Source organism: Periplaneta americana, chromosome 1, assembly GCF_040183065.1.
Source record: "Periplaneta americana isolate PAMFEO1 chromosome 1, P.americana_PAMFEO1_priV1, whole genome shotgun sequence".
Taxonomy (NCBI): domain Eukaryota; kingdom Metazoa; phylum Arthropoda; class Insecta; order Blattodea; family Blattidae; genus Periplaneta; species Periplaneta americana.
Genome location: NC_091117.1, coordinates 28,424,825 through 28,437,755, shown reverse-complemented (window position 1 = coordinate 28,437,755; position 12,931 = coordinate 28,424,825). Strand labels below are relative to the sequence as shown.

General features: G+C 35.9%; 1 protein-coding gene across 1 annotated transcript in view; it reads right to left on the bottom strand.

The window, feature by feature from the left end:
• Nucleotides 1-12,931, bottom strand: part of LOC138694316 (casein kinase I) — a 200,009-nt gene that overhangs the window by 16,818 nt on the left and 170,260 nt on the right. Inside the window, exon 7 of the mRNA XM_069817923.1 lies at nt 7,702-7,930. Coding sequence (XP_069674024.1) covers nt 7,702-7,930 — 229 coding nt within the window. The remainder of the gene's footprint in view (nt 1-7,701; nt 7,931-12,931) is intronic.

Sequence of the window (12,931 nt, the reverse complement as noted above, 5' to 3'; positions counted from 1 at the left end):
CTACAGCTCGACCAAGTTAAGTCTGCGAGCCGAGAGGGGAAGTTGGAGACAGTTCTGTAGTGAAAGGAAGCGGTAACTAGAGGAGACCAGTACAGTCTCATATGATAGCAAAGTTTTCTTACTGCGCTTCAGTTCATAGAGCGGTAACAATTTAAGACGCTTTGAAATAGACTGTACTTCTACTTCTGCTTGACAGTGAGGTTTGGGGTTCTGATTGGTAAGCGTGGGCGTGGGAGAGAAAGTTGCATGAGGGGGGAGGCTGTAACTGTTGCCTTTATCTGAAGACAAGGACAAAAATGCGTGCGCTCCATAGTGTATTTTAAACGATGTGCACACGTTGAAATCTGAGCGTCAAGTGACCTATGTGGCAACTGTGTTTTGCCTCTACATTCCATCCCGATATCCCCACTCACAGACTTGACTTGGACAAGCTGTAGTAAATTTCTCTAATCTTAAAATCTGAATTTTATTTTACATTTCATATTTTGGTGAACAAAATATGAAAATCTAAAGAGAGTTATGAGTAAAGGCTGTTCCCATTTAGCGGAATCAAATCGAAACGAAAAGTCTGCTGCAACTCACATCTAGTAGAATTGAACCAATGTGTTTTGTCATACCAAAGAAGATAATTCTACACAAGATCTATTAATTATTCTTCATTCATATTAAATTGTGACTTTTGTTTTTTATACATACTATTTCTGCAATAACTTTAAAAAGTAAGCAAATTAAGCCACCAAGAGTGAATATGGTTCATTTGTTTTCTCACAAAGGCATCACGAGAACTTACGATCATAACCGAAACAATAAATTCTGTTCCAGCAGTGGAATAAATATTCTAGATCCCAGTGGCGTGCATTCTGGGTAGGCTAGGTCTGCTGCGCCTACCCAGACAGACAGGAAGAAATTTATTAAATTTGTATTTAAAAGTAATACTGTTAATTTAAGAAAGTCTGCAGAGTCCTTAACTAATTTCAGCAAACTTTGGCTTGGCATCTTATTTTCATTTCCTTTTGGCTGGTACTGTACATCGCATTTGAATTATTGTCCGCTGTGTGCGCGCCCTCGCGTCATCTTTCGTCACTGGAGAGTTGGGCTCCCGGGGCCACAGCCTACCCGGCCCTGCAGTGAGCGTAGTGTTTCCCTTCATAGTCAATACATTAGAACAGCTGGTGCATGCGCCCTGATTTACGTGTCTTGTCCATTGCCGTAATACGCTAGGCTGGTAGGCGCTATTGAAAGCGCTTTTGGTGATGAAATTATTGTATTATAGTGTTTATTTGAACTTCTGGTGGTAAAGTGAGTGTGTTATAGAGTTTATTTGAACAAAGTGAGGTATAACTAGTGCGATATTGTTGTAATATGGCAAAAGATCACTGTATAATTGAACAGATTTTTAAAAAGCCTTTTGGTTGTAGATCATTTAGCGAAAAAGTTGAAATTATAACTGTGGGGGGGAAGACCAGTGTCGGCGCTTCCGAACTTAAAGTTTTTACATAAAGAAAAGAGTAGAGAATATTTACGTTATTTCAGTGTGAACCAATATGTGAAAACTAATTGGCTAGCCGGATGCTGTCATCTTAATAAATTATTTTGTTGGCCATGCTTATTATTTTGTAACGAACAAAGTGTGTGGAACAAAGAGGGTTATAATAATTTAAATAATCTCAGCAATGCCATTGTCAAACACGAACGATCGCAGTGTCATTTGCGTTCGGTTGTTCAGCTTTCTTGTTTTGGAAGTGTTCGTATTGACACCCAACTTGATCAACAATTGAAATCGGATGTGGCGCGTCACAATGAAATGGTGAAGAAGAACAGAGAAATATTGAAATGCCTAATCGACGCAACGTGCTTCTTAGCCATGCAAGAACTGCCGTTCAGAGGGCATGGCGAAAGTGAAGATTCACTTAACAAAGGCAACTATATAGAACTTTTACATTTGTTGAGCAACTACGACACTACTCTTCGAGAACATCTAGAGTCATCTACAACATTTAAGGGCACATCGAACAGAATTCAAAATGACCTGATAACTGCTATCAGTGGCGTGTTGATGGAATCTATTAAGAATGACATTTCCATGGCCCAGCATGTTGCAATTATTTTAGATGAAACATCCGATGTAAGTAACAAATCACAACTATCCACCACTCTCAGGTATGTCCATGACCAGACAGCATGGGTTCAAGAAACGTTTATTTCCTTCGTTGATGTGAGTGCAGATAGATCCGCTAATGGCTTATTTAATCATGTAATGGACATAGTGGCATCTTATGATATCAGAGACAAATTAGTTGGTCAAACATATGACGGTGCGGCAGTGATGGCTGGAGAAATAAATGGACTTAAAACCAAAGTTCAAGACATTTATCCTAGAGCTCTATTTGTTCATTGTTTCAGTCATGTCCTAAATCTAGTCTTATCTCAGTCAGCTATGAGTATTAAGGAGTGCCGGATCTTTTTTCAAACATTGAATGGACTAAGTAGCTTCTTCTCCAAGTCTACAAAACGCGCGAATGCTCTTACTGAATATTCCAACAGAATAATTCCAAGAAATGCACCCACAAGATGGAATTTCTCTTCCAGAATAGTCAATGTTGTAAAGGAGAACCGTGAATTGCTGGTGGACTTTTTTAAAAATATACTCAGCAACTCATCAGACTGGGAAAGTGAAACTGTTGCTCTTGCGCGTGGATATTTGTCTTTCCTTTCAGAGTTTGAGACCAAATTTCTTCTAAATGTGTTATCAAAGATCTTTGCATACACTGACATTCTGTACAACATTCTTCAAACGAAGCATTTGGATATTCTGTATTGTGTAGAAAAGGTTAATGAAACAAAATGTATTGTTCTACATGAGAGAGACAGATTTGATGCATTATGGAGTGATGTTTGTAATGAAGTCGAATGTGAAGAAGTGCAGCGAAAAAAGAAAATGCCTGGAAAATGATGTCATAAAATACAGGAGAATATTTTTTGAAATAATAGACAATGTGACAAACCATATTACAGATAGGTTTGGAAATCTCCCTCAGTTGGAATTTATTTCATTGCTTGATTCAACGAAATTTCAGTCTTATAGATTAAATTTTCCTACTTCCGCCCTGGATGTGCTCGATGTAAAGTACAGTACAATGTTTGACATAGTCCGTCTAAAAAATGAATTGACAGTCCTATATTCAATGGAGGAGTTTCGTGGAAAATACCCTCATGAACTGGTAACACATTTAAAATCAAAACAACTCCACACAGCATTTGTCGAATTGTACAAATTGACCCTACTGGTTTTGACCATACCAAGCACATCTGCATCTGCTGAGAGGTCATTTTCTGCCCTTAAGCGGATTAAATCATTTCAAAGATCAACTCAAGGGCAAGAAAGATTGAGCAGTCTAGCCTTGATGTCCATTGAGAAGAAAAAGCTGAAAGAAATCCGAAAATCCCCTACATTCCACAGCGATGTCAGTGAGGAGTTTTCTAAAAAGGAACGCAGAATGGAGTTCACCTTCAAGTAAATAAGGTATGATTTATTTAATTACCAATTTATTTTATCATTAGTTTCCGAAGGTTTCTGTTTTCTTACCCTCCTTCTGGCTGCTGCTCTGGTTTGATGTCAGAACTCACTAAAATTATATCAAATATCAAATTATCAATATGTTCGAGATATTGTAAGTTGTATACCTATGTAGCATGCAAACATGAAGAGCCTACCCTAATGCAATAGGATCCGCACGCCACTGCTAGATCCTGAATTCTGTCCTGTTCAATTCGATTCGACGTGCTGCTTTCTGCTATTTTCCATTTAATACATTGTGAAGAGAAACTGTGTTCGATTCGATTCCGCTCAGTGGAAGTGGGCCTTTAGAACCTACATGATCCTCCCCAAGATTCGGAACCTATACAATCTAATTGGGTATAACATCAGCTTTCCTCATTGGTAACCTTGGTTCGAATTCTGGTGGTCGAACTGAAATTTGTGGTGAATAAAGGCAGTGCTTGGTGATAGATTTTCATGGGTACTTCCATTTCTCCTTCCAGCATACCACCACTGCTCCATTTATCAGATATAGTTCACCTTCTGTGGTGCACTAGCAAAAAAACTACAGTGTCGGTGTGTCGCTAACAAATGGTGCACTTGGACGAATGAAGTAAATTAAGTAAAACAAAGAAGATACTCCAATTACCCATTTCAATCTTTATTTATCTTTTAATAGACGATTCCTGCAGCTAATAATAAAATAATATTTATTTAGAAATTTTTGTCAATGAATACTACATGCTCAGGTATTTTTTTTATAGACTTATGTGTAACCCATTGCTCATTTGTGTGAGCAACTTGACTGAAAAATCACAGTACTGTGCCAAAATTAATTCTTTTCTCATCTCGTTTTCTTTGAAGCTCGCAATAAGAATTGATACAAACCATCTGACATCAAGCAGATTAAGCTGGTGGATCGAATTTTGTGTAGAAAGATTCACAAAAGATAATCTGAATCACGAATTTCATATTCGTGATGTTGTGGCACCCAGTTTTCAGTCCGGAAGCATGTTTCTTATAGTCTAACTGCAGGATGAAACAGATTTACACCTAAAATCTCTTGAAGTATTTTCTGCACATTATGCTTCAAAAGAAATGAATTTTAATCTATAACAAATGAAGTACTTTTCAATGTCATTTTAGAAAAATATTAAATAACTGAATAATGTCACACAATGAAAGTGTTTTTTTTATTTTAGTAGGTTATTTTACGACGCTTTATCAACAGCTTAGGTTATTTAGCGTCTGAATGAGATGAAGGTGATAATGCCGGTGAAATGAGTCCGGGGTCCAGCACCGAAAGTTACCCAGCTTTTGCTCATCTTGGGTTGAGGGAAACCACCGGAAAAAATCTCAACCAAGTAACTTGCCCCAACCGGGAATCGAACCTGGGCCACCTGGTTTCGCGGCCAGACGCGCTGACCGTTACTCCACAGGTGTGGACTGGAAGTGTTTTCAGGCTATGAAAAATTATTAATTTCTAGATCTGGCACACAAATATAGTTCTTTAAACATAGTGGTGTACTGCAAATTGTCCTTCTCCTTTAGGACCTTATTTAATAACACTTTAAAAACTTACAGTATCCTAAAATACATCGAAATACTAATATGTGTTTTTAGGTTCTAAAAATCCGGCCCTTAGTCATCTAAAAACACAATTTAATACCTAAATTTTCTCAATAGCTATTAAACTTGACTACGTACAATATGGGAAACCTACAGTTGTATAGACATTGAGGCATTCTTGCCATATATGGTTTAAAGTAAAAAATACTTGCAGCTTTATTTTGTAATTATATTATGCTGATAAAGAATTTCTTTCAGTCAACTACTTTGTCACTGTACAATGAACTAGCTTAAGTACGGTTTTATTCTTTTCAACCATTCTGATCCTTAGCAGCTACACTGAACTATATACAGGGTGTCCGGGAAAGACCTGACGAAAAAGAAATAACTATATCTCTGAAACTATTGCATTTATTGTCGTGATGTTTTCACAGTTACAAAGAGAAACACAGTAAGTTTTAATGTACCTCTATATGAGCGTCATTTGTGGCCACGGCTATATCTAGGTGATAATCTCCTGCCACACACGCGAAAGCATCTCCGGTGTGAATAATCCTATTGCTGCGTAGATTCAGCCACGTAACTCCGCAATATCAGTCACAGGAGTGCGATACACTTTGTCTTTCACAAAACCCCACAGAAAGAAATTCAGTGGGGTCATGTCCGGCGACCGTGGTGGCCATGGTGTAGGTCCGCCTCTCCCAATTCAACGGTCAGGGAACGTGACATCGAGGAAATTGCACACATGGTTAGCATAGTGTAGGGGGGGCTCCGTCCTGTTGAAACACGGTTTCTGGTGGTAGTTGGAGGACAGCGTAATTTCGCAGCATATGCAGGTATGTGTTACCTGTCACTGTGAGCTCTTGTCCATTTGGAAATGACGTTGTATATGCTAGATTGACTTCAATTCAGCCTGCCATAAAACACATTCAGCTTTCTCTTCTGTTTGGCTATTCACTTGGTACACGTAAAACTTGCATTCCCAGCTCTCAGAGCAAGACTGACTACATACGCTGTGCAGAATGAGCTTTTTCTCGTTTTCTCCTCGCACAATGGTATGCGCACACGCGTAACATGGTGCTAGGTAGCAAAACTTTTTGAGTTTCTCTTTCTAACTGTGAAAACATTGAGGTAATAACTGTAATAGTTTCAGATATATAGTTACTTCTTTTTTGTCAGGTCTTTCCCGGACACCCTGTATTTCGTTGAAGGTCAGATTTGACCTGCAGTTTACATTTAGCCTTTCATTTGGAATTAATTACATAACTTAAAACAATTTAAAGACAAATTTATACTGTGTATACTATTATATCAATGATTTTTTTATTGTACTGAAAATCAGATACAGATTTAGGTCTCTATTGGTGAAAATGGTACTTTAAGATCCATGCTACGTAATTCACACAAATATGTCAAAGTTGACATGACCCTATTATTGAATGCCCTTACAGACACTTCACAATAAAAAAAAAATGCACAAACTATTATACTGACTGTATCAAACATTTTTCATTTGTGTTTACATGACTAAACAATGGAAGTCTGCTCAGGAATGAAGTACAGTGAACTACAAAACATGTTTATGTCTTCATAGAAAAAGTATTGCATGTTGAGAGAAGTATTATCTTTCCCTAACTCGTAATTAACGAATTATGATTCTATCAAATTTATTTCTATTCCCTTTCAAATAATTCCTCTTAATTTACTTTCAGATCCATATAGTTTTACTATGACATGAAGTCTGATATGCGTATAGAGTATTAACTTCTTTGCATTGGATCCTAATTAATTTTAATTACAATCTATTATTTTAGTAATAAATCACAGAGTATACAAAAGAAAATAATTTATTCTCATCTTGAAATGTACTCAATATTTACACGATAAATTCTATACTAATGGATGTTACAATTAAGGTGTAGTTCTAGAACATAATATACATTTTGGGTAAGTATTGAGATTTGAACAAAATTTATTAAAGCATACGACAAATTTTCGTTATCAAGTTTTAAGTTTTGATAGCAATAAAAATGAGTGTTAGTGTGCCACTTATTTAGAAACCTTCCAAAAAATAAAAATCCAATGAAAAGAATTAACTTGAAATTGTCAACCATGGGCCAAACGAAAATGATTCTTCAAATATTTAAATAAATAGTTGCAACAAATTATACAGTAAATTTCGTCCAATTTTTAAGTAAAATACTAGAAATTCAAACACATATTTTTCCATCAAATTTCTCAATAACGAGAAAAGTCGATTTTGCTGTTTAACATGAAATTAAAAATTATTCAAACTTATTCTCACAATACTTTGTCATCTCAGAGGAAGGAGCTTGCTTAAAATTTGCATTTTACACAAAACCAGAGACAAAGACGTAACTGTACAAAATCGACTGCATGGCACACAAAAGTGGAAGGATTCTGGAATGGTCTTGTTGGAAAAAGGAAAATGGACGTTCACAGCAACACTGTAGAGTTGAGGTGCAAGTTTCCATCACGTTTGTCACCTCTCTCTTTATCCTTAGTGACGGCAAGTGAGGAAGGAGGTAGGGCAGGCTGTGTGGTTCCACGAGCTCCTGCTGATGATTTCTCACCTGGTGTTGTGATACCTGCAGCAGCTCCCGTCGTACCTACTGTAGCTCCAGTACCCGATGACGCAGCTTTCTGTTTCAGCATCGTCCAGTCAAATGTGTAGTCATACTGATGATTCAATGTTCGAAACAGGATACGGAACAATTGGCGGAGGTACATGTAATCAGGTCCTTCTTCAAAACGGAGTCCTCGACAGTAGTTCAGATACATCGCAAATTCAGCAGGGAAACCCTACAAAAGAATAAGTACTGTATTATAACAATACAACACAATAGTCTTGGATTCTAACGGCAGCTAGCTTTCAAAAAAGAATAAGTACTGTATTATAACAATACAACACAATAGTCTTGGATTCTAACTGCAGCTAGCTTTCAAAAAAGAATAAGTACTGTATTATAACAATACAACACAATAGTCTTGGATTCTAACCGCACCTAGCTTTCAAAAAAGAATAAGTACTGTATTATAACAATACAACACAATAGTATTGGATTCTAACCGCACCTAGCTTTCAAAAAAGAATAAGTACTGTATTATAACAACACAACACAATAGTCTTGGATTCTAACCGCAGCTAGCTTTCAAAAAAGAATAAGTACTGTATTATAACAATACAACACAATAGTCTTGGATTCTAACCGCAGCTAGCTTTCAAAAAAGAATAAGTACCGTATTATAACAATACAACACAATAGTCTTGGATTCTAACCGCAGCTAGCTTTCAAAAAAGAATAAGTACTGTATTATAACAATACAACAAAATAGTCTTGGATTCTAACCGCAGCTAGCTTTCAAAAAAGAATAAGTACCGTATTATAACAATACAACACAATAGTCTTGGATTCTAACCGCAGCTAGCTTTCAAAAAAGAATAAGTACCGTATTATAACAATACAACACAATAGTCTTGGATTCTAACCGCAGCTAGCTTTCAAAAAAGAATAAGTACTGAATTATAACAATACAACACAATAGTCTTGGATTCTAACCGCAGCTAGCTTTCAAAAAAGAATAAGTACTGTATTATAACAATACAACACAATAGTCTTGGATTCTAACCGCAGCTAGCTTTCAAAAAAGAATAAGTACTGTATTATAACAATACAACACAATAGTCTTGGATTCTAACCGCAGCTAGCTTTCAAAAAAGAATAAGTACTGTATTATAACAATACAACAAAATAGTCTTGGATTCTAACTGCAGCTAGCTTTCAAAAAAGAATAAGTAAAGCATGGGGCTCTACCTCCATGCCCCCCAAGTGCCTTCATGGCATGTTACGGGGATACCTTTACCTTTTACCTTTTACTGTATTATAACAATACAACACAATAGTCTTGGATTCTAACCGCAGCTAGCTTTCAAAAAAGAATAAGTACTGTATTATAACAATACAACACAATAGTCTTGGATTCTAACTGCAGCTAGCTTTCAAAAAAGAATAAGTAAAGCATGGGGCTCTACCTCCATGCCACCCAAGTGCCTTCATGGCATGTTACGGGGATACCTTTACCTTTTACCTTTTACTGTATTATAACAATACAACACAATAGTCTTGGATTCTAACCGCAGCTAGCTTTCAAAAAAGAATAAGTACTGTATTATAACAATACAACACAATAGTCTTGGATTCTAACTGCAGCTAGCTTTCAAAAAAGAATAAGTAAAGCATGGGGCTCTACCTCCATGCCCCCCCAAGTGCCTTCATGGCATGTTACGGGGATACCTTTACCTTTTACCTTTTACTGTATTATAACAATACAACACAATAGTCTTGGATCTTGGATTCTAACTGCAGCTAGCTTTCAAAAAAGAATAAGTACTGTATTATAACAATACAACACAATAGTCTTGGATTCTAACCGCAGCTAGCTTTCAAAAAAGAATAAGTACTGTATTATAACAATACAACACAACAGTCTTGGATTCTAACCGCAGCTCACTACATGCCCAGCAGAGTATTATTGGGTCAGTATGATGTGCAGTAGTTTCAATCAATCAATCAATTAAAGGACATTATGGAGCATGTCGACTCCATGTCGATTTCACAGAATGCTTCCAGTCTGTTCTGTCTTTTGCTAGTTCCTCCCAGTTGGTAATTCCTATTCACATTCATTCCTTCTGAATTTCATCTTTCCACCTACTTTGAGGTCTTCCCAGTGGCCTTCTGTTCTTAAAAGTGTTCATATATATTTGTTTTACACTTCTGCAGTCATCCATACGTATAACATGCCCTGTCCAATTTAATCTTATGGTCCGTATTACATCTAAAATTGATGGTTGATTATAAAGTTTATTTTCAAGTGGGTCAAAAATTGGACCAAAAATTTTCCTCAACACTTTGTTTTCAAAAATCATTAATTTGTGTTTTTCCTTTTTAGTTATGATCCATGTTTCTAATCCATATAATAGTACAGGTTGGATTAGTGTTTTGTACAAAATGATTTTTAAATTTATGGTTAAAAAATGGGAAGATAATATTTTGTAAACAGCATAAAAAGTTTTGTTTGCATTATGCAGTCTGTTAAGCATTTCATGTTTTCTGTCATTAGAATTGTCAATCAAAACACCAAGATATTTGAACTGATTGACTGTTTCAAAAATATAATTTTTATTTTAAGGCTTCACTATATCAACACAGAAACCAATAAAAGTCGACCTTTCCCATAAAATAACTTCGAAGTTACTTCTACCACTGTGAAGTGCTCTTCACACTGAATTTATATAAAAAATAGAGCCAACAAAATATTTGCCTCATATTGCCGAAAATTAGACTCTGGAAAAAGCTATTAGGACCAATGGGAATCCTTTTTGTTTTAGTGATTACCATATATTTTGTTTTACTCTCGTTAATATGGATGAAAGAAATTGATGCATTATTTCCAAATGGTTGGCACATATCATAGGAATAGGGATAATTATGTATAGCAAGGGCAACGATTTCTGCTTTGTTACCAGTACCTGCATTATCGGCTATCCAGCCGTTGCTGACTGCCATGTTTGTCACTCCTACATACAAGTAATATCTATATAAACTTGCGAATTCTAAATGAGGCAGTAGAGCAAGTGAACAGCTTCAAACACTTGGGATGTACTATAAGCAGTAACATGAGCTGCTGCCAAGAAGTCAAAAGGAGGATAGCAATGGCCAAGGAAGCTTTTAATAGAAAAAGGAGCATCTTCTGCGGACCTCTGGAAAAAGAACTAAGGAAGAGACTAGTGAAGTGTAATCTTCATCTTACGATGTTGGATGACGTATATATATCCGTTGATGTGACATATTAATGAATTTAAATACTATTATAGTCACAATCATGCCATGGTATCCGCTCGAGGTTGTGAAACTTTTCTTTCATACCATGGCATGATTGTGACTATAATAGTATTTAAATTCACTAGTGAAGTGCTTTGTGTAGAGTGTGGCATTGTGGGTGGGGGGGCAGAAACATGGACTTACGACGAAATGAAGACAAATGAATAGAAGCATTTTAAATGTGGATATGGAGAAGAATGGAGCGTGTGAAGTGGACAGACAGAATAAGAAATGAAGTTGTGTTGGAAGTTATGTAATATACGTTTTTAAATGTGAATTTTTTTTTTCTATTCCCAAGGATGATTTTTTTTCCAATATTTTTCATTTATTTTACAAAATTTTTGGTTGTGCAGTTTTCTAAATTTTCTTTGATTCAGAACACAGAGTATTTAATTTCCTTTAATTTGATATATGACACAGTCATTTAAGATGCTGTCTGATGGGTGTCATTATTTTTGGAAATTAAACAAATTCATAAAAATCAATAAATGAGGAAATGAGAAACAAACTTTGAATAGAGTAAAGAACATTGCCATCTAGTGGAAGAAATAGTAACTTTGTAGTATAGAAATATTTCTTCCTAACAAATAGCGTCAAATTTAACTTATTTATCACAGAAAAAACCTGAAAATGACAGTCGTGCACTTGTATACAGTAACTTCCAGTTGAAGGAATGACTGCTTCTGGTTAGAAAAATGCTAATAATGGGCAATTGAAGCACGATATCATATATAAACTACATATATTTGTAAAGTAAAAATTACAAGGAATCAGAAAAATACCAAATTGAAAAACCCAAAATTTTGACCAAAACAGTCATTTAAAGGGCCGTGAATACCCTAAACATAGTTTAAAATTCCTATCGAAAAATTTCTAATGCCCATACACTTTTTTTTTTTTTTTTTCATGTTTTCAGATGAACGAGAAAACTCAAGTGCTGTTGTTAACTTGAAAAATGAGAAGTATTAATCTACTGGTCCCTTGGCTTTTCAACAACACAGCTTTCGCTTTAATGCTATAATTTTGACACATATTTCGATAATTATCATCCCTTTAACCTAAAGTCGTTTAAATGATCTGTTAAATCTTTCCTTCTATTAATAGTTAGACTAGTTTAACCTGCAATCCACCACAGTCATTGCCCTCTTATAACCGTCACAAATCTCATCATGCCTGTTCATGTTCTCAGTTTACCTTAGATTGCTAGTCTCAAATTTTCGAGTTGACGCTGCCCATTTCACAGACATATACAGCATTACCCTCCCTCATGTGCTCTAAAGCTCTGCTCTGGGAGGGGAAATGTGCTTCAAAGTCATATGTTGGCCAGTTGAAAATCACTGGTCTAGGTTCAATTTCCAGAGTGGTTAATAAAGAAATTTATCTTCCTACCACGGGACTGGGTGTGTCCCTTGTTTTGTGATTGTTCTGTGCTGTCTTGGTGGTGGCCTTGTGTCGTGCTGAACCAACGTCCAGGGAGGCCCACATTGTGATGTCTAATGTTAGGTTAGGTTACTTCTTTGGAAGTAGGCCAGCGCTCCACAAGTGTTGTAGAGCCTTTAAAAAATTTAACACTATTAATTAAATACACTGTCAAATTTAATGCTTTTGAAAGTTTCTTAAAGAATGTACATTGCCAAAGAACTTTTTTTTTTTTTTTAATTTAGCATTAATTACTGGAATTCAAGCAATTTATACGCTCCATATTGTACTGAATATCAAGAACTACCCCAATGAACGGCAGAGTTACTGCATTTCTCTCATCTGTCCACATGAAATTCATTACTTCAATATTGGCATTATGCACAAAGAGAGAAAAATAAAATTATGCTATTTTCAAAAGCTCCAGAATATTGATTTCCTGAAGGACTTTTGTAAAATGCTAACCACCTTCAGTGTGTTTTGAATTTCAATTTAATTTTAT